Source organism: Callospermophilus lateralis, chromosome 20 (genome assembly GCF_048772815.1).
Source record: "Callospermophilus lateralis isolate mCalLat2 chromosome 20, mCalLat2.hap1, whole genome shotgun sequence".
Taxonomy (NCBI): Eukaryota; Metazoa; Chordata; class Mammalia; order Rodentia; family Sciuridae; genus Callospermophilus; species Callospermophilus lateralis.
In genome coordinates this window covers 5,576,779-5,594,743 of record NC_135324.1, presented here as the reverse complement: position 1 = coordinate 5,594,743, position 17,965 = coordinate 5,576,779, and the positions used below count along the sequence as shown (strand labels likewise).

At 50.6% G+C, this 17,965-nt stretch overlaps 1 protein-coding gene across 1 annotated transcript; it reads left to right on the top strand.

Moving 5' to 3' along the window:
• The first annotated feature begins 934 nt into the window (after nucleotides 1-934).
• Nucleotides 935-17,701, top strand: Slc6a1 (solute carrier family 6 member 1). The gene is made up of 14 exons (XM_076841124.1): nucleotides 935-1,172; nucleotides 1,864-1,995; nucleotides 2,385-2,485; nucleotides 3,966-4,075; nucleotides 6,589-6,721; nucleotides 9,676-9,810; nucleotides 10,168-10,271; nucleotides 10,635-10,759; nucleotides 11,713-11,825; nucleotides 12,205-12,336; nucleotides 13,538-13,640; nucleotides 14,501-14,601; nucleotides 15,359-15,526; nucleotides 17,597-17,701. Exons 1-14 carry the CDS (start codon nucleotides 935-937, stop codon nucleotides 17,699-17,701), a joined length of 1,800 nt encoding a protein of 599 aa, XP_076697239.1.
• The last annotated feature ends 264 nt before the right edge of the window (nucleotides 17,702-17,965 follow it).

Sequence of the window (17,965 nt, the reverse complement as noted above, 5' to 3'; positions counted from 1 at the left end):
TTTCTCCAGCAGAGGGAGCCATTTTGGATCTGATCCACCATAAAAAAACCATCAGGTAAAGCCCACCCACCCAGCCAGGCAGGGGAATGACACCCTCGCAGCCAGAAAAGCTCATTTTTTTCACCACAACTTTGCTAGCCAGAGAGATTTGACCCCGTTTTCTAGGTGGGGAAACTGAGGTTCAGAGCCAACAAGAAAAGCATGCAATGGGAGTACTGAGTAAAAGTACTAAGTCACAGTAATCCAGCGGGGTCAGGCAGACAGGAGATTGGAACTCAGGACTGGTCTGAGTCTGGCTTTGTACTCCTGTCCTCTACCCCATGCTCCCTTTGAATTTGAAGAAATGGGAAGGGTGCAGAGTGTGGGTAGGACACCTTGGGGATGACCAGGGGCTAAAAAAAATCTCATCGAAGCCAGTGGTCCTTTCTCAGTTGAGAGACAGAGACTGGGCCTCCTGGGTAGAAATCTTTTCTTGCAGGCTTTCTTGAAAGTACAGACTCAGGGCTTCTCCACAACCCAGCAGAGGATATATTATTGTTATCTTTATTTTGAAAGCTAGGGGCACAGAGAGGTTGATAAGTTTACTCAAAGTCACACAGCTCAGAAGCAGTAAAGTGGATTATGCACAGGTCCCAGCACCTCGAGACCCCACCACTCCCCCACCACCTGCAGCCAGGACACCTCTGCATGCAGCCCCAGCCAGAGCTCCTCCGCTGCTTGCCCTGAACACTGTGACCTTGTGGCAGAACAAATCCCCTAAGGGTATCTTTGGAGGCCAAGATGAGGATCTTATCACTGAATCTTGTCACTTTTCTTTGCTTGGAAACCCCCCCCCCCCCCAGAGTAACCTTCAGCCGCAAAGCTGTTGTCCACGTGGACCGGGGCCGACATCGCACGTCCATCCGCCAGGACCCCCGTGTCCAGATTCAGAGACATGGCCACCAATGGCAGCAAGCTGGCCGATGGGCAGATCTCCACGGAAGTCAGCGAGGCCCCCATGGCCAACGACAAGCCCAAGACCCTGGTGGTGAAAGTGCAGAAGAAGGCCGGGGACCTTCCCGATCGGGACACGTGGAAGGGCCGCTTCGACTTCCTCATGTCCTGCGTGGGCTATGCCATCGGCCTGGGCAATGTCTGGAGGTTCCCCTATCTCTGCGGGAAAAATGGTGGCGGTAGGTGGTGGCCTGGGGATGTCCCAGCTGGGATGGGACCCACAAGAGACGGTCCCGATTAGGCATTTTCTGGGTCATTCTTAGCGGGAAAGGCTCCCTGAAGAATCCAAATCCTGAAGAATCCTATTTCTTCTTTCCTGACATTTAAAGTCCATCTTTTTTTTTTTTTTCTTTTTGGTACTAGGAATTGAACCCAGGGGTTCTTTACCACTAAGCTACATTCCAATCCCTTTTAATTAATTTATTATTTTTTTAAATTTTGCAACAGGGCCTTGCTAAGTTGCTGAGGCTGGCCTCCAACTTACGATCCTCCTGCCTCAGCCTCCTGAGCTGCTGGGATCACAGACATGTGCCCACCCTGCCTAGCCCTCATCTCTCTCTCTCTTTTTTTTTTTTAATTTTAGCTGTAGATGGACACAATAACTTTATTTTGTTTATTTATTTTTTTATGTGGTGCTGAGGGTTGAGGCCAGTACCTCACACGTGCTAGGCAAGGGCTGTACCACGGAGTTGCCACCCCAGCCCCCCTCATCTTTTAATTCCTAAAAGAACAGGGATAGATTTTAAGCAAAGGACACCCCTTAGCTTCTGGGTGGCTTTGGATGCTGCTTTGGAGGCAGGGTATAAGGGAATCCTGGTGGGGTTCCCCAAAGCCTCAGGGCCATGAGCGTGCGTCTCCTCCGTTCCGCAGGGGCCTTCCTCATTCCCTACTTCCTGACGCTCATCTTCGCGGGGGTCCCCCTCTTCCTGCTAGAGTGCTCCCTGGGCCAGTACACATCCATCGGGGGCCTGGGCGTGTGGAAGCTGGCCCCCATGTTCAAGGGTGAGTGTGCGGAGCGGGGCGTTGGGGACGTGGCTTTGCCCTTGCCTGCAGCCTATGGGACGCCCGGGGCTGCCAACACCCCAGTCCCCCTGCCAAGAGGGAGCTGCTCTGGGCACATATCTGAGCAGAGTGGTGTCCATGGCAAGGGGCCTAGTGACACCTGATATCACTTATGCAACATGTGCTTACCATGCCTTGGATCCCGCCTGCCGCCAGCCTGGACCGGGCCCTGGCACGGGTACCTGTGACCTCCCGCCAGTCACTGCCTCTCTCCTAGCCTCAGTCTCCCCCGTAAGGCCCAACTCCAAGGTCAATCATGTCCCCCGTGCCGGGCAGCGGCTGTCGGGACTGTACGCAGCGGAGGTGGTGACCATGTCTTCTGTCCCCAGGTGTGGGCCTTGCCGCCGCCGTGCTGTCCTTCTGGCTGAACATCTACTACATCGTCATCATCTCCTGGGCCATCTACTACCTGTACAACTCCTTCACCACGGTGAGTGGCCCCTTTGGCCTCCGGCTCCCGCAGGGGACCAGACCCCAAGCGCAGCCTCTGTCGGCTGGGACCGCCCACCATTCTGCAGGCAGAGCCGTTCCTCAAGGGGTCAAGGGAGTGGTGTGGCTTCTGCCGCCCACGTCCTCCCTGCGGTGGGGAAGCAATGGGCACTGGGCACTGGGCACTGAGCACCTTCTCTGGTCAGGCGCTTCGTGGGGGCCAACATCGAATCCGCCAGACACACCCCCAAAGAATTGGTAACAGAGTCACAAAAGAGACCCAGAGAAGCGTCTCTACGCCCCAGTTCTCAGCAGCGTTATCCCAGCAGCCAGCAGGCGGGAGCGACCCACCCACCCATGAGTGACGAACAAGGGAACAAAACGTAGCCCTTCTGTTCAGTGGGATGGCAGGCAGCCTTTTTTAAACATTAAGGGAATTCTGACGCCTGCTCCAAGGTGAGCCTTCAGGATGGTATATTAAGTGAAAGAAGCCATCACCAAGGGACAAATGCTGTCTGGTTTCCCTTATCTGAGGTCCGTAGTGTCATCACACACGTAGAGATGGAAAGTAGCATGGACGCGGCCAGGAACCGGGGAAGGGAATGGGGACTTCACCGTACAATGGGGATGAAAAGAGTTCTGGAGACGAGTGGTGGTGATGGTAGCACAATATTTTGGATATATTTAATGTCACTGCCCTTAAAATGATCCTGATGGGCCAGGTGCAGTGGTGCACAACTGTCATCCCAGTGGCTGGGGAGGCCGAGGCAGGAGGATCACTAGTTGGAGGCCAGCCTCAGCAATTCAGCAAGGCCCTAAGCAACTCAGAGAGACCCTGTCTCTAAATAAAATATAAAAAGGGCTGGGGATGAGGCTCCGTGGTTAAGCATCCCTGGGTTCAATCCCCAGTACTGAAAAAGAAAAAGAAAGAAATGATCAAGGTGGTATATAATTTTCTGTGACATGTATTTTACCATAGAAGTTGGAAAACAAAAAACAAAAAAAAACAAACTGAACCCACCACATTAGGTTGTTGTGAAGGTTAGGAAGCAAACACTTGCCAAGTGCCTAGAGCCAGGCTTAGCAGAGAGCAAGTGCTGTGTTCTCCTTGTCACCATGCGGAGAATCAAATAGAGAGGTCTTCTGCCCAAGGTCACATAGCTGGGAAGTGACTTCAGGGTGGACACAGCGTCTTGACAGTATAGCTCCGAAGGCTGGTTCTCAGATTGAGCAGAGTGAGGTTGAGATTTGGGCTCTGACACATAGTAGCTGTGTGATCTCAAGCAAATTGCTGCCCCTCTCTGATCTATCAAATGGGAATCACAGGGCTATCCTGCCTCCCAGAGCTGCTGAGAAGGAGAGGTGGGATGATGGCTCTGAGGAGGCTCAGGGGACAGTTGAGGGTGGATAGGATGAGCGGGACCCTTTTGCTAGCCCTCGGGGGCTTATCGAGATTTGTCCTCATGACCCTGTCCTTGCAGACACTGCCCTGGAAACAGTGTGACAATCCCTGGAACACGGACCGCTGCTTCTCTAACTACAGCATGGTCAACACCACCAACATGACCAGCGCCGTGGTGGAATTCTGGGAGTGAGTGTGGGACCATCCATGGGGGACAGGGAGGGCAGACTGGCAGGGCCTTGCAGCCAAGGCACCCTCCAAAGAGTAATGCAAGCCGGATGTGGTGGTGCACGCCTGTCATCTCAGTGCCTCGGGAGGCTGAGGCAGGAGGATTGCAAGTTCAAAGCCAGCCTCAGCAAAAGTGAGGCTCTAAGCAACTCAGCGAGACCCTGTCTCTAAATAAAATACAAAAAAGGGCTGGGGATGGGGCTCGTGGTTAAGCGCCCCTGGGTTCAATCCTTGGGACCCCAGCCCCACAAAAAAATAGAGTTATGCAGGAACCGGGTGACAGGGGTATTTCCATAAGGTGTGGGCAGGGCACAGGGAGCTCAAGCTGTTTCTTCCTCTAGAGGACACCAGACTGTGAAGGGGCCACTTGACATGACCAATGGCCTCCAGCAGAAAACCCCTTATTGGACAAAGCCACAGTCCAGCAGGGAGGGTAACTCCCCGGTCTCTCTCTCCTCCTGTCCCCCCATCTCCTGCCAGGGCCTCCCCTTCATCAACCCAATCAGACGCCTGAGGGCAAGGGGACACCCCCCGCCCCAGTGTAGCAGTCAGCCTCTTGGGGCACAGTGCAGGGCAGAGAAGATCAGAGAGTGTGGATGCAGAGGGCTAAATGGAAGGGAATGACCCACCTAGCCCAAAGGGTCATCTGGAGAGGTTGGCAACCCCTGGGTTCACCTCTTTTTTTATGTATCTATTTTTTAGCTGTAGATGAACACAATACTTATATTTTATTTTATTTTTACGTGGTGCTGAGGATCGAACCAGGGCCTCACACATGCTAGGCAAGTGCTCTACCGCTGATCCACCACCCCAGCCGTGGGTTCATCTCTTTGGCGTAAAAGAAGCCCCTGTGATAGGCATCTTTGAAGGATCTGGGAGCAACTCAGAAAGTTCTGGAATGCCAGGGATAAGCTATTCCCAGCAGGTGTTGTCAGAACAAGCAATGCCTAGTCTCTTTTTTAAAAAAATATTTTATTTTTTAGTTGTAGTTGGACACAATACCTTTATTTTATTTTTATGTGGTGCTGGGGATCGAACCCAGGGTCTCGCACATGCTAGGCGAGAGCTCTGCCACTGAGCCACAACCCCAGCCCAATGCCTAGTCTCTTTGCCGTGTGATGTCCTTGAGAGTCACTTTCCTTATGAATAAATAAATTCTGCTCTGCCTGGTCCTGCCTCACCAGCATCTCCCACGTGGAGCTCTCTCAAACACGTTTGCGGGCTTCATTCCGATGCTGGTGATGAGAATCCATCAGCGCCCAGTCCCAGTTCCCCAGATGTTGGAGACTGAACACCCCAAGAAATGCCGAGGCAAGCGTGGAAAGCAGGTTTTATTTGAAGGATAGAATAGAGATAGACTTCTCCGCAGTAAAGGGAACCCCAGAGCTGGGTGTCCTGCTTCTTTTATAGGTTTTAGATTTCCTTTGTCCTCATGTCCTTTCTCTAGTGACCAACAGGTGGGCCAAAAGGTGGGGAAGGAAGCCTTTTAGGGGTACCCTTCCACGTCTGCCCAAATAGGCAGGAAAGGAGCCACGCAGGAGGTACTGCATTAACTCATTAACAACTTCTTGGGGGGAACAGTTCCCGGTAGGCAGGTAACCTTGGCAACAGGTGGAGGAGGAGGGGGAAGGGCTCTGGAGGTATTAGCATTTGATTTCCTTTCCTTTCCAACCAGCCCCCATCTCCCCTGTCTGACCCAATCATTTATAAATGTACACTGACTATCCTTTTGTCCCCCGACTTCAATTCCACCTTTTATTCCTTAAACATTTCCTGAGTACCTACTATGTGCCACTGTGATCGTAGACCCAGGTACGCAAACAGGCAACAGCAGTGTCAGGTGATGGGGGCTGTGGGGAGGGACACACAGGAGCCCCAGGGAAGAGGCTGGACCAATCATGGCATTGGTGAGGCAGGTGCTGGCAGAGGGCAGAGGGGGCCGGGAGGTGCAGAGAGCAGGCTGAGTACAGATGGGGAGTCAGCCTGATGGGGGTTGGAGGGAGCTGTTGGTAAGTGCTGAGACCAGAGGTAGAAGCAGGGGTGGGCTCACAAGACCTTGGGTGGCCTCCAGCGAGTGAGTACTTTATTCTGGGGAACAAAAGGGAGCTCTTCTTTGCAGGGTTTTAAGCAGGAAAGTAACACTTGCAGTTTAGAAGGATCCCTGGGGCCGCAGTAGTGGCAGAGTGAAAGCAAAGGTTGGGTCCTCCTAGGAGGCCGCTATGGCCCCCGATCCAGGTGAGCAATTACGGCTGCTGAACTAAGGCCCCAGCAGGTCCTGCTCTCTTTGACCTCTTCACCAAACAGCGCTTTTCTAGTGATTTCTGTAACAATCTTCATCGTCTCCATCCGAATTGCAGGGATCAGCAGGTCTGCTCTTTCCCCCGGGAGAATATTGTCTGTGCTCATGCCCTGGGCACCCCAGGATCCCTCCAGCTCCCTCTATCCCACATGCTTTCTCTCTTCTGTTCCACCAGGCGCAACATGCATCAGATGACAGACGGGCTGGATAAGCCAGGTCAGATCCGCTGGCCGCTAGCCATCACCCTGGCCATTGCCTGGATCCTTGTGTATTTTTGTATTTGGAAGGGTGTCGGCTGGACCGGAAAGGTAGGGGATGTGGGTGCAAAGAGGGGATGGAGGGACGGGACTGGAGAGGATCTGTATCCTGGGCAAGGATGAGTGCCTCCCCGGAGCCCCATCCAACCTTGAGTGAAGCAGGTTCTTTTAGCTCTCTGGGGCTCAGTCTCCTCTGTAGAATGGGAACTAGAAGATCCCCTACTTTCTAAATCAATTGTGAGCATTGAAAGTAGAGATGCAAGTCAGGCCCTACTACAGCGTCAGCCTTACCCTGAGTCCCATGAGATTCCACTGGGTCTGGTGGCCATCCCAGAACAGGAGAGAAATGTTGCTCAAGGACTATTGAACACACTTTTCCTGCGCATCTACTTTGTTCCAAGCTTTGTCCTCGGCGCTGGGACCTCAGAGATAAAAAGTTCACATTCTGACTCAGGGACAGATAGATGAATAGTTAATGACTAAGGCTCTGTATTCTAGCTGTGAGTTTGGATTCTGACTTGGTTATCCTGTGGGCCCTGTGACTTCAGGCAAAACACGTTGCCTCTCTGAAACTCAATTTCCTGTTCTGTAAAATTGAGCTAATAACGATGCCCATCCAAAGGAGCCGGTGATTCTACAAAGCAAAAATCTCCAACAAACGAGATCGTCATTCATTTTGTTTTATAAGTATTTTTGTTTATGAAGAATTTAACCTTTATTTTATTTGTTGTTGTTGTTATTTATGTGGTGCTGAGGATCGAACCCAGGGCCTCACCAGTGCTAGGCAAGCGCTCTACCATTGAACCACAACCCCAGCCCCCCAGTATCACTTTAAGAAGCAAAATAGAGTAGAGTTTGAAGGCTTTGGAAGAGAGTTTGAATCTCAATTCCTCTGCTTTTAGCTCTGTGCTCTTGGGCAAGTCATTTGACCTCTCTGAACCTCTGTCTCCTCTCCTATTAAAATGATCCCAATAACAGTATCTTACAAGGTTGTTACAAAGGGGGCTAATTTGTGCAGAATGTTCATTTGACACATAGTATTAATTATAATCATTTGGAGGTGGTATCAAGGATTTCTGCTGTAGGGCTGAGGATATGGCTCAGTGGTAGACTGCTTGCCCAAATGTATTCCTGTTTTCCTGTACATTAGAAGACTGTACTTTTGGGGGACAGAGAGTAGGGCCTCCTAGCTGCATCTTTTGGAGGTGTCATCAATATGCATTTATTAAATGCTTACTGTGTGCCTGGCTCCATGTTGAACATAGAAGACACAGGGAAGTACTAGGTCGAGCCAACGTATTTTAAGCAGGTTGTATGTCCTCATACAATCAAAATTGCTGAGTAGCAAGGGTGATTATACCCATTTGCCAGAGAAGACAAAGTGAGGCTCAGAGAGGATAAGACATTGACCCAAAGTCACACAGCGTGTAGGTAATACAGATGCTGCTGAATTCCCCTTTGCCTAACTCAAAGTGCAGTGGTTTTTCTAGAGGGTCAAGATTACCTTTCCTAATTCTGAAGGATCCTAGAGTCAAATCAGGGAGATGAAAGTAGTTAAAAAAAAAAAAAAAAAAAAAAAAAAAAAAGCATGCTGGCATGGAAATAGGGGAGACTCTGAGATCCAAAGGTCATTGAACTTGAAAATTGCTCTTCTATACTAGTGAGCTAAGAAACGCAATTTCACACAGCATCAGCCTTTTGATGACCAAACTGACAAAATAATAATTTTTAATATTGCTCTACTTAGGGCAGGCACTGCCAGGAAGCCTCCATAATGCTGAATAGAATTCCATTTCCAGAACCAGTCGGGCAAGAGGGATCAAGAGACTTAGAGAAGCATATTCCTTTTCATCAGTGATCTCACTGCTAGAAATATTTCCCAAGAGTGGTGTAATAATTTTGTAAATCAAGATTCATATACAGAGATGTTCCATGTGGTATTTAGATTCACATAAAATTGGAAATAGCCTAAATGGTACATCAGGGTGTGGGAGGGGGACTTAAAAATAGATAAATTTCCCCAGGGACTACTTTCTATAATGAACAATCATATTGTTCATGGAACAGTGACAATCTATTTAGTAAACAAAACCGTATGTACTGTGGTTTTCAACCTTAAACCTGTTAAGCAAATAGACAACTGCAAAATTTGAGTCTCATTTTGTAAGAAAATGTAAACAGGGACCGGATTTGTGGCTCAGTGGTAGAGCGCTTGCTTAGCATGCCTGAGGCACTGGGTTCAATCCTCGGCACCACATAAAAATAATACAAATAAAATTAAAATAAAACAAATAAAATAAAGGTATTGTTTCCATCTACAACTAAAAAAGAATTAAAAAGAAAATGTAAACAGACATGCCTAGAGGAGTCTCCCAGGAAGAAAAAAGAATGTTAACATCCATGCTGCTACATAATTGTCAGACACTTATAGAGTGTCTTCTGTATACCATGGACTGTCTTAGGTATTTGAAGAACAGAGAGGTGAAAATATAAGTCCTGTCTCTCATGTAACTTTTATTCTTGGAACTGTTGAAGGCTGTGTGTGTGATTTAAAAATGTTCCCAACAGCTGGGCACCGTGTCCCATGCCTGTATCCCATTGGTTTAGGAGGCTGAGAAAGGAGGATCACAAGTTCAAAGTCAGCCTTCATAAGGGCGAGGCACCAAGCAACTCAGGCAGACCCTGTCTCTAAATAAAATACAAAATAGGGCTGGGAGGTGGCTCAGTGGTTGAGTGCCCCTGAGTTCAATCCCTGCTACCTTCCCCCGCACCCCCCCCCCAAAAAAAATGTTCCTAACAAGAAGGGAAAAACTAGATGCTGAGCTGATTGGTTCAGAATGTGAGGAGGGGCTTCAAAAAAGTGGCCAAGCAGAGCAGGTTAGGAATCCAGGAGGGCTTCCTGGAAGAAGAACTGGATCCAAAGCCCAGAGCTAGGATAGGTCCCCATGTAGACAAAGTGCGGGAGCTTTGGAGCAAGTGCGACCGGCCACTCCCTCTCCTCGCAGGTGGTCTACTTCTCCGCCACGTACCCCTACATCATGCTTATCATTCTGTTTTTCCGTGGAGTGACGCTGCCCGGGGCCAAGGAGGGCATCCTTTTCTACATCACCCCCAACTTCCGCAAGCTGTCGGACTCCGAGGTGAGCTGTGCTCCCGGTGGGGGTACCCCGGAAAGCAGAGCCCAGGTTAAGAGCAAACCTTAGTCCTGAACCCCCCACTTGCAAGTTACTCTCCCTCTCTGATGCACGCGTGCAAACTGGGGTCGTTGTTAGATAGCGCTGGATGGTGAGCACATCGAAAAAGACCCCAAGGGGCTGGGGTGGTGGCTCAGTGGCAGAGCGCTTGCCTAGCATGTGTGAGGCACTGGGTCCGATTCTCAGCACCATGCATACAAAAAAAAAAAAAAAAGTCCATAAAAAAACTAAAAAAAAAAAAAAAAAGACCCCAGGGGTCTGTGGCTGTAATACGTGGATCATTTTTGATCATTCTGCCCATAGGTGTGGCTGGATGCAGCTACCCAGATCTTCTTCTCCTACGGCCTGGGCCTGGGGTCCCTGATCGCCCTTGGGAGCTACAATTCTTTCCACAACAACGTCTACAGGTGCAAACCCCTTCCTTCCCGGCCACACCTCTTTATCACCACGCCCACCCGTGGCCACGCCCACATGCGGTCACGCCCCCTGGTGGTCTCCTGTTAGGTCCCTCTCTGACCTTGTGCCCTCTCAGTTATTTTCTGATACAGTCCCTCATGGTCACCCCTTCCAGCATCTACCTTTCCCTGACCCTTCTGGCTGCTCCCTACCCTGGCTTGCTCTGGGACCTAAGATTCTGGGGCCACCCTAACCTGTAGACACCCTCCCAGGTACCCTCCTCCTCCCAGCCCCGCCCCCGAATAACCCCTGCCCGCTAGCTCCGCCTTCTTGGCAGCCCCGCCCTCCCTGACCCCGCCCCTCCTTCCCTCCAGGGACTCCATCATCGTGTGCTGCATCAATTCGTGCACCAGCATGTTCGCCGGATTTGTCATCTTCTCCATCGTGGGCTTCATGGCTCATGTCACCAAGAGGTCCATTGCTGATGTGGCGGCCTCAGGTCAGCGATACCCCATGGAGGGCCCCGGTTGCTGGGGAAGGAGAAAGCTAACCCCCCTGGCACGTGTGCTCATCAGGAATATGCATTTGTGTGCACCTGGAACGTGATTCCTTCCATGATACAGAGTCCCCCAAATTCATGCCTTTGTCCTGGCTTCAAAAAATATTCTCACCACGTGGGCTGTACCCACTCTGCTCTCCACACCATTGTCAATGACCAGGGCCAGAGGAGAGTCGCCACCTGATTCCCTGTGCAAGCAGTCCTCAGGGGGGACTCACTGTGTGCACTGCAGAGGCCCTTGAGACTCAGAGAGGGGACACACATACCTTGTCCCTTAGAGAACTAGGTTGGTCATGTGGGAGGGAAGAGTTCCCAGCTGGGGTTCTAATCTCCCCTACAAGGGCAGCCCCCATCTTATGACTCTGGAACTCTCCGTTCGCCACCATTTCCACCCCTCTCTCAGAGGCAGACCCAGAGAGGTTAGTCTCTTTCCTGCTCATTCCAAGATTTCCCCTGAACTATTATACTCAAATGCAATATGTCCCTACCAGACCTCCCCAGCCTTCTCCACCCCTGTGTTCCCCATCCCAGAAGGGTCCTGCAACCAGTGTCCAGGCCAGAAACTCAGCATCACCCCTGATCTTTACCCCACAAGCTAGCCCATACCAGTACCACTCCTACACTGTCCTCCGCTCCTATCTCTCCATCTGCACCTCTCTGAACCTACATTATTCCGACTACTGGCCAGATCATTGCAATCCCTCATTGGGATGATGGTGACGGCTTCTTACCAATCTTGATGAACCACAAATTTGGGTCACCTACTCTGTTTCCTAAGTGGCTGATGACACTCACTGAGAAAATGAACTGAAATAAAGCTGGGAGAGCGAATGGTATGTGGGTACACCATAGGTGCTCAATACCCTTTGTCTTGCTTGCTCTTCCTCCCACAGGCCCCGGGCTGGCATTCCTGGCATACCCAGAGGCAGTGACCCAGCTGCCCATCTCTCCCCTCTGGGCCATCCTCTTCTTCTCCATGCTACTGATGTTGGGCATCGACAGCCAGGTGAGGGCTCCCCCTTCAAGCACTCTCCCACCCCCAGCCTCCTTAATCCAGGAAAAAGCAGAGAAAGGAGGCCACCCTTCAGCTCCCCTAAGAAGATGACCAAGAATTTCAGACCTCTAGAATGTTCCACTGTATGATACTTTAGGAAACAACTCGGCCACTCTCCCATTTCCCGGAAGGGAAACTGATGCCCAGAGGGACTGTGCTCTCTGAGTTTGCAAAGTGAGCCAGAGGCAAAGTCAGGTTGGATCCTGGGGTTGTCCTAGCCCTGATCTCTCTCTGCTGCTGGGCCTCCTGTCTTCTTCTCCTCCAGGGACAGGCTTTGGGTGGGTTGGGGCTTGGGACTGCTGCAAGTAGCTGATCTCTGTTCCCCCTGCAGTTCTGCACCGTGGAGGGCTTCATCACCGCCCTGGTGGACGAGTACCCCAGACTCCTCCGCAACCGCAGAGAGCTCTTCATTGCTGCCGTCTGCATCATCTCCTACCTGATCGGCCTCTCTAACATCACCCAGGTGGGTTCAGTGGTCACCTGATGCACCCCAGAGCTGCCCCAGGGCCTCCATCACCAGCCCAGTCAGTAACCACCTTCCATCTCTGCACTGTGCTCCAACTGTGCTGAGCAAGGAGTTAGACAGGGCCTGGGGCTGGTGACAGACACAGGCATGGAGCCAGAAAGTATAGGAAAAAGCCACACAGAGTGCAGCACTTAACTTGTCCTGGGCACCAGCAACTGTTTCTTGGAGCTGACATGCAAAAGGTCCTCATCCATGAGCCAATCAAGTTAGAGTTGGAACTTTGAGGTTGACACTGCCCAAAGTCTCCTTTCATTGTCACTTTTCTCTTTGTATTGATATTCACGAGGAGTGTGCTCTGTATTCCTGGCCCTCCCAATTTAGTTGGGAGATATACACATAATAAGTGAATTGTACAATAAATATAAATGCTCTAAACCATAAGCTCAGCTTCTGGGACGCATCTGTGATCCACCAACGACCCCTGGCTCTAAATACAGTTCTGACCCAGAGTCATTGTTTCCCCATTCCTGCATTCAAAAAAAGGGGGAAAACAGGATAAAAAAAAATGACCATCAGGCCTGAGAGGGACTCTACTTGGGAAAAGGTGATCAGGGGAGGTTGATCAGGTATTTAAATAGTGAGGAAGAGCCAGTCAGAGGAGGATCTGGGGAAAAAAAGCAAAGCATGTGTAAAGGCCAAGAGGTGAGAATAGGCTTGGGAACCTTCATGGAGAGGAAGAAAGTCTGCATAGTGGACCCAGAGGGAGTGAGGGCAGCAGATGGGGTGCAAAACTAGACCATGCCAGACTCTGGGGGCATTTGGATTCAATTTGATTTGAATTGATATCTCACCAGTTATTTATGTTATAGCATTATCTTCTTTAAGCCAGAGAAGGTTTTAAGCAGGGAAGAGGCATGATTGATTTTCTCTATGGAAAGATATCTCTGGTCACCAAGTCCTCATTCTGCCCTCTAGCCCTACCAGAAGTAGGGTGTCGCCCTCTGCCACCTGGACAATCCCCATAAAGTGAACATTCTCATCCTGTCATGCTTACAGGGCCCTTAGTCCTTGCTCTAATCCACCCTAGAGCTTTCTTGCTTCAATGTAGCCTAATCCCAGCCTCTTCAGGCTCTGAAGCTGAGTGCCCGGGGTGCTGGGGGGAAAGCGGATCTGCATTCACCCTCTTTTCCTCTTGCAGGGGGGTATTTATGTCTTCAAACTTTTCGATTACTACTCTGCCAGTGGCATGAGCCTGCTGTTCCTCGTGTTCTTTGAATGTGTCTCCATTTCCTGGTTTTACGGTGAGCACCATCCGTCTTCTCTCATTCATTCATTCATTCATTCATTCATTCCTTTCTTCAGTCATCTCTCAACAATGCAGTTTGAACACCAAATCCCTTTCCCCCACAGTAATTTATTTAGTCTCCACAACCATTCAGTGAGATTAACACAGGAGGCCTCCATGTTTAGTAGATTTGAAAAGAACAGCCAAATAAATTCATTTCTAACACAAGCCAACATTTCTCCTTCTAGCAAAGCCATGGAAGAAATGGCTAGGAGGGATGTCAGGTGTGTGTGTGTGGGGGGGGCATTAGGAGTAGGGAAGACACATTTTCTTTCCTTCTTTCTTTATATTTTTGGTACCAGGGATTGCACCCAGGGGTGCTTTATTTATTTAGAAAGGGCCTCTCTAAGTTGCTGAGGCTGGCCTCAAACTTTCAGACATCCTGCCTCATCCTCCCAAACCGCTGAGATTACAGGCTTTTGCCACTGTGCCTGGCTGAAAGATACATCTTCTTTCTTTCTTTCTTTTTGGTGGTGCTGGGGATTGAACTCAGGGCCTTGTATATGCAAGTCAAGCACTCTACCAACTGAGCTCTATCCCCAACCCCTGGAAGACACATTTTCTAAGTATCCTTTTCTTAGTATAAAGCTTCACCATTCAGGTATCTTGCTTTCTTACTTGCTGTAGGGATTTGGCTCTTGAAAAATGCTTCAATAACAATAGTGTCAGTTCCATGTTCCAGACAAGGAAACCGAAGCTCAGAGAAGTTAGGTAATTGGCTTCTGGTCACAATGCAAGAAAGTAGTGGAGTTGGGCTTTGAACCTGTGGTCCCTACAGCTCACCCACCCCTCCCGCCCTTGCTCTGGATATCACAGGTGTCAACCGATTCTATGACAATATCCAAGAGATGGTTGGCTCCAGACCCTGCATCTGGTGGAAACTCTGCTGGTCTTTCTTCACCCCCATCATTGTGGCGGTAAGGATAAGGTTTGATCAGCCCATCAGGATGAGGCTGGCCTGGGTCTGGCGACTACTCGGCTCCATAGAGAAACTTCTGGAGGCAAAGACAGGAGGAAGGGACCCCGGGATCCCTGTCCCTTAATAATACTTCTCTCTACCATTTGCTGAGCTCCTGCCGTGGGACCTGCTCATGTGACATTCCCTTCACATCCTCCGTGGAACAGGCATTATTATCTCACTCCACCACGGAGGGAACCGGGGCTCACCCAGCCAGCCTCACTCGGCAAGTTAGTGCTGAGGTTCGAAGCAGCTCAGCCTGACCCAGAAGCCCAAGCTCTCGGCACCAGGAAGCTTGTTGCCCTCAGCGACTCTCATTCCCTCCCACAAGGAGGAGGTGACGTCCAGGTGGCCTGAAAGAAGCCACCACAGGTCCTTGAAGAGGAGGCTGGGCTACTGTGCCCACTGTGTCCTGCACAAGGGCACCTAGCCTGTGGCCTGCAGGGAGCTGACACCTAACCCTTGCTCTGGAGGGAGGGAGCCCCTTTTCTAATGGATCTTGTCAGAGGAGATGGCTTCCTGCAGGCCTCCCCAGAGAGGTGCATTTTCTATTATGCACAGAGGAATCTTATGTGCCAGCAGTGGCTTTGGGTACAAGACTCCGGGGATGCTGGGCCTTCGTAAGGGACAGCCTTGGGAGGAGGGTGGAGTGTCTAGGGAGACCTTTGTTGTCTGGTCCGGGTGACTGACTGCTCCCTCTCCTCTACTCTCTGCAGGGGGTGTTCATTTTCAGCGCTGTGCAGATGACTCCTCTCACCATGGGAAGCTACGTTTTCCCCAAGTGGGGCCAGGGCGTGGGCTGGCTCATGGCTCTGTCTTCCATGGTCCTCATCCCCGGGTACATGGCCTACATGTTCCTCACCTTAAAGGGCTCCCTGAAGCAGGCAAGTGCTTTCCTACACTTGGAATCCATTGCTAGTCCTCTTCTCCCACTGTGCTGGACACTGTCCCAGGCCTTGTGGAGCACAAGGACTAGCTGGGGAGCCCAGAGAAGTCAGCAGCCAGTGACATACGAGTGTTAGAGGGGCATCGTTGGGGAATGAAATGGGGAGGAGATGGGAGCAAGTAACCCTGTCTTAGCCCTTCCTAGGCTGAGCAGGATTCGAGAAGCCTTCCTGGAAGAGGGGAGGCCTGAAGATAAACTAAACTTAGTGATAGAAGCAGAAAGAATGTTTCTAGAAGGGGAAGGGGAGGGAGGAGAAGATAAGAGGCATGTGCCAAAGTCCAGGGGTATAAACTGCATTTGGTGAACTGAAGGGACATCAGTGTAGCAGGAGGAAAGAATGAGGAGGGGTAGAGGGGAGCAATAAGAGATGAGGTTGGGGATGTATGAAAACCAGGTCAGATCATGAAGGTCTTTGAAAATCAGGACAAGAACTTTACACTTCATCCTGAGAGTTATGAGGAGCCTGTAGGGGTTTGGAGCAGACGAAGGGTGGGATCAGGTTTATTGCGGTGTTTCTCTAGATCTCATTCATGGGATTGATATATATAGGAAATGTGGTCTGACTCTCTTGGAAAGGTACATCGCCCCATCATTATATACCAGTTGAGGATCCTTTATCCAAAATGCTTGGAAATAGAAGTGTTTTGCATTTTAGAGATTTGAGGAGGGGATCGGATTTTGGGACATTTGCATATATATAATGAGATATCTTGGTGTTGGGACCCAAGTCTAAATGTGAAATTCATGTATGTTTCCTATATACGTATTCATGGACAGAACCTGAAGGTGATTTTATACAATATTTTAAATGCACCTCTGCTTTGACTTTGACCTGTCACATGAATTCAAGTGTGGAATTTTCTACTTGTTGTGTCACATCAATGCTCCAAAAGCTTCAAGTTTGGGAGAATTTCCGATTTCAGATTTTCAGACAAGTGCAACCTGGTCCCTGCTGGGTGGTCTTTGTTGAATTGCATTGAATTCCTGCATGAAGCAAGGCACTGCTGGAGGTGCACAGGGAAAAGAGACACTGGTGGGATACATGCAGGCAGAGATCACTCCACCAAGGAGGGGAGACAAGCAGACTGTAGAGGGCAGGGCGTCCCCTGCAAGGCCAAGGTCAAGTGGTTCTCCTTGAAGATGTATTTGACAATTGCAGCCAGAAGGGGGAGCTCCAAGGTCTAAGGCTTGGAGAAGATGAGTGATGGGTAGTTGCTTCCAGACCCTGGGCTACTGGGCCAGCCTCCCCCTTTCACAGATGGAGAAACTGAGGCCCCAAGCTGGGAAGCTGCTTACCCAGCCTTTGCAGTAAGTTATTAACAGCGCCAGGGCATGCAGCCCTTTCTTGTGACTCCAAGTCCAAAGCTTTTGTTTTCCATGATCCGCTGCAGAGCCCCAAAGGGCAGTTGGGTCTTGAAGTGGCAGAGAAGCAGAGGGAGGGCATCAGAGAACGCAGCCCATGCAAAGGCCCAGCGGTGGAAAAGGCAGAGGGTCAGGGAGTCAAAGCTGACAGAGCAGAGTCACAGAGGATGTGTGTAGTAAAGGTAGCCAGGGATTCATCCACTCAGCAAATCTGCAATGTGGCAGACACTACTGTCAGTGCTGGGGACACTGCCATGAGCAAAACAAACAGAAGCTCTGCCCTCATGGAGCTTCCAGTCTAGCAGAGGAAAGATGAACGTTAATAAAATAAGTAGAAATAACATGGGAGTAAGTACCATGGAGAAAAAAATAAAGTAGGGGGTTGGGGAGTACAGGACAAAACCTCACTGAGAAGATCAGACACTTGAGCTCAGACCTAAGGAGATAGAGAGCATGCTGTGGGACTATCTGGAAGGAAGGATGTGCCTGGTAGAGGAGAGAGTGTGTGCAAAGGCCCTGAGGCAGGAGCATGCCTGGTTTATGTGAAGAATGGTGTGGCTGGAGGATGAGTGAGGATGGAGCAGGGAAGAAGGGAGCAACCCATCCTCCACCACCCAGCCTCATACCTCCCCACTGGTACCCACAGCGCATCCAAGTGATGATCCAGCCCAGCGAAGACATTGTCCGCCCGGAGAATGGTCCAGAGCAGCCCCAGGCCAGCAGCTCAGCCACCAAAGAGGCCTACATCTAGGGGCGCGGGGCCGCTCGCCGACCCAACACTGTCACCCCCCCCAACCTGGTTGAAGGCGACCACCACTTGATGACTGAAGATAACCTTCTATCTCCACCTACCTCAAGTGGCGAGTCCAGATTCCAACATCACACAAAGAGAGGGGAGGTGGGGGGGCAGTCAGACCCCTGGGGGGGGCCCTCCTGGGGGGGCCATGTAACCCAGTGGCTTCCAGCATCCGGCGGGCTGGTGACCTTTCTCATGGGGGGGCCCCATAAGCATCAA